Source organism: Acyrthosiphon pisum, chromosome X (genome assembly GCF_005508785.2).
Source record: "Acyrthosiphon pisum isolate AL4f chromosome X, pea_aphid_22Mar2018_4r6ur, whole genome shotgun sequence".
Taxonomy (NCBI): domain Eukaryota; kingdom Metazoa; phylum Arthropoda; class Insecta; order Hemiptera; family Aphididae; genus Acyrthosiphon; species Acyrthosiphon pisum.
The window spans coordinates 36,426,071-36,428,161 of NC_042493.1; the positions used below are offsets into that span (position 1 = coordinate 36,426,071).

A 2,091-nucleotide genomic window follows, 5' to 3' on the forward strand; every position below is an offset into this window, starting at 1 on the left:
TACCCAAGTAATGATTGATTATTACCTTTTACCACGAATATGTCTACTATTTCTTCATGATCTGATACCTTGATTGTTGTTTTAACTTTATTTATGACTTCAAGTGGTTTTTTACTAGAGTATGCAAATACATTTTGAGATATTTCACTTTCCTTTTTTTTGTAATTGATTATCCAGCATATATTAACGCCACCCCACATTACAGTGACCAACTTGTAACCTACTGTACAGAAGATCAACACACACCTGCCCGCATTTTCATGTATTAAATTATAAATAGTGTGTTGTATTGTAATCAATTAGGTACCTTAGGTATTTAATATTGTATTAATTTGATTGCAAACATTGTATGTGGTAAAATTGTATAACATGTAAAACACAGTATTTGTTTGGGTACGTCACGGTCATCAAATTGAATATTGACAAATTAAATGAAAATAAAAGTTTCACAGATAAGAGCAAACCGATAATAGTGGATATTCGAATATCGCTGATTACCAATTAGATATACCTACCTAATACAAAGTATTATACGTAATGAGATAAGTAGACGTGAATCGTAATATGTTTTTACTTATGATCAGAGTACAAGACACTAATAGGTAGTAATCTAATCTAGGTATTACCTGTTATGAAGACTCGGTATGTAAGTTCCTAAATAATATCGTAAAATCTAAAGAGAAAATATACTTGTAAATATATAGTATAGGTATATAACATACTAACAAATGCATGGTTTTGGCATCCAATTTGAATAGATTTTTAAGTATTAATTAAATTTAAATATTTTGTAAATTTTATCTACATATTTTACAAATCATTAAATCTTATTCTTTTTACTTTTTTAGGTACATGGCAACGGGTGAATCTTTTAGATCACTAGCGTTTTCATTTAGGATTTCACAAAGTTATATTAGCCGTATCATTAGATTAGTTTTAAAAAGTTTAAGTGAAAGACTAACACCTATTTTATTACCACCTCCGACAAAAGAAAATCTAAAAGAAATTGCCATGGATTTTTGGATTAAATGGAATTTTCCAAACTGTGTTGGTGCCATAGATGGAAAGCACATCAGAATTTTTGCTCCGGGAAAAAGTGGCTCGTTGTTTTTCAACTATAAAGACTTTTTTTCAATTGTGCTACTTGCAATCGTCGATGCAAATTGTAAATTTATATTTGTGGATGTTGGTGCATACGGCAAAGAAGGGGACGAAGCATTCCGTCTAGAACCTCATATGATGCGTATGTACGAAGTACGTGATGATTACGAAAAAACCGTATTTAATTACAGACTTTCTCGTGCTAGAAGAACATCAGAAAATAGTTTTGGACTTTTAAGTCAAGTTTTTCGAGTCTTTTATACACCTATATCTCTTAAAACAGAAACTGTAGATTATCTTGTATTATCATCATGCTGTCTTCATAATCTTTAACGTGATCGATATTTAGAAAATAAAGGGTATTGTTTTTACAACTTTGATACAAATGAGCCACCACCTTCTAGGAATATGATTTCACTTTCCAGATCAGGAGGATACACTAATTTTGAGGGATTCAATGTCAGAGATGAATTTAAACAGTTCTTTAATAGTCCACAAGGAGCTGTTGAATGGCAAAATCACCAAGTCCGACAAACTGATATTAATTGAAAAAAAATTTTATAATTTATAGTGTTGTGTGTGCAATTGTACCTACTAGTATATTAATTTAACTGTAACCTATAATATTATAAAGTACTTACAAAATATCTAGGTAAAAGCATACCTAACCTATGTTTTTAAATTTCTGTTATTATTATTTAATATTAATAGGTAGGTACTTAACCTACCTTAATTTACCTCCATCATGGAGGCAAAGATATTTTGACAGTAAGTCATTTTTTACGCGTCGGAGAGAAGTGGGGTAAACGGCAAACACGTTTTCGGGGAGCACCGCGTACGTTTCCACCATAGGGAACATAAGCCCCCCCCTCCCCCCCACGTTTTTCGTTTTTTGATAATATCTCGGCAAATATTGGTCTGAGAGTCTCGGGAAAAAAATTTTGCCCTCCCAAAACCCACCGACCTACCAGGCCGGCTGCGGATATGACC

General features: G+C 32.2%; 1 protein-coding gene across 1 annotated transcript; it reads left to right on the forward strand.

Moving 5' to 3' along the window:
• Nucleotides 1-631: 631 nt before the first annotated feature.
• Nucleotides 632-1,650, forward strand: LOC103307759. Its single transcript, XM_008180030.1, has 3 exons — nt 632-642; nt 849-1,401; nt 1,492-1,650. Exons 1-3 carry the CDS (start codon nt 632-634, stop codon nt 1,648-1,650), a joined length of 723 nt encoding a protein of 240 aa, XP_008178252.1.
• Nucleotides 1,651-2,091: the final 441 nt, after the last annotated feature.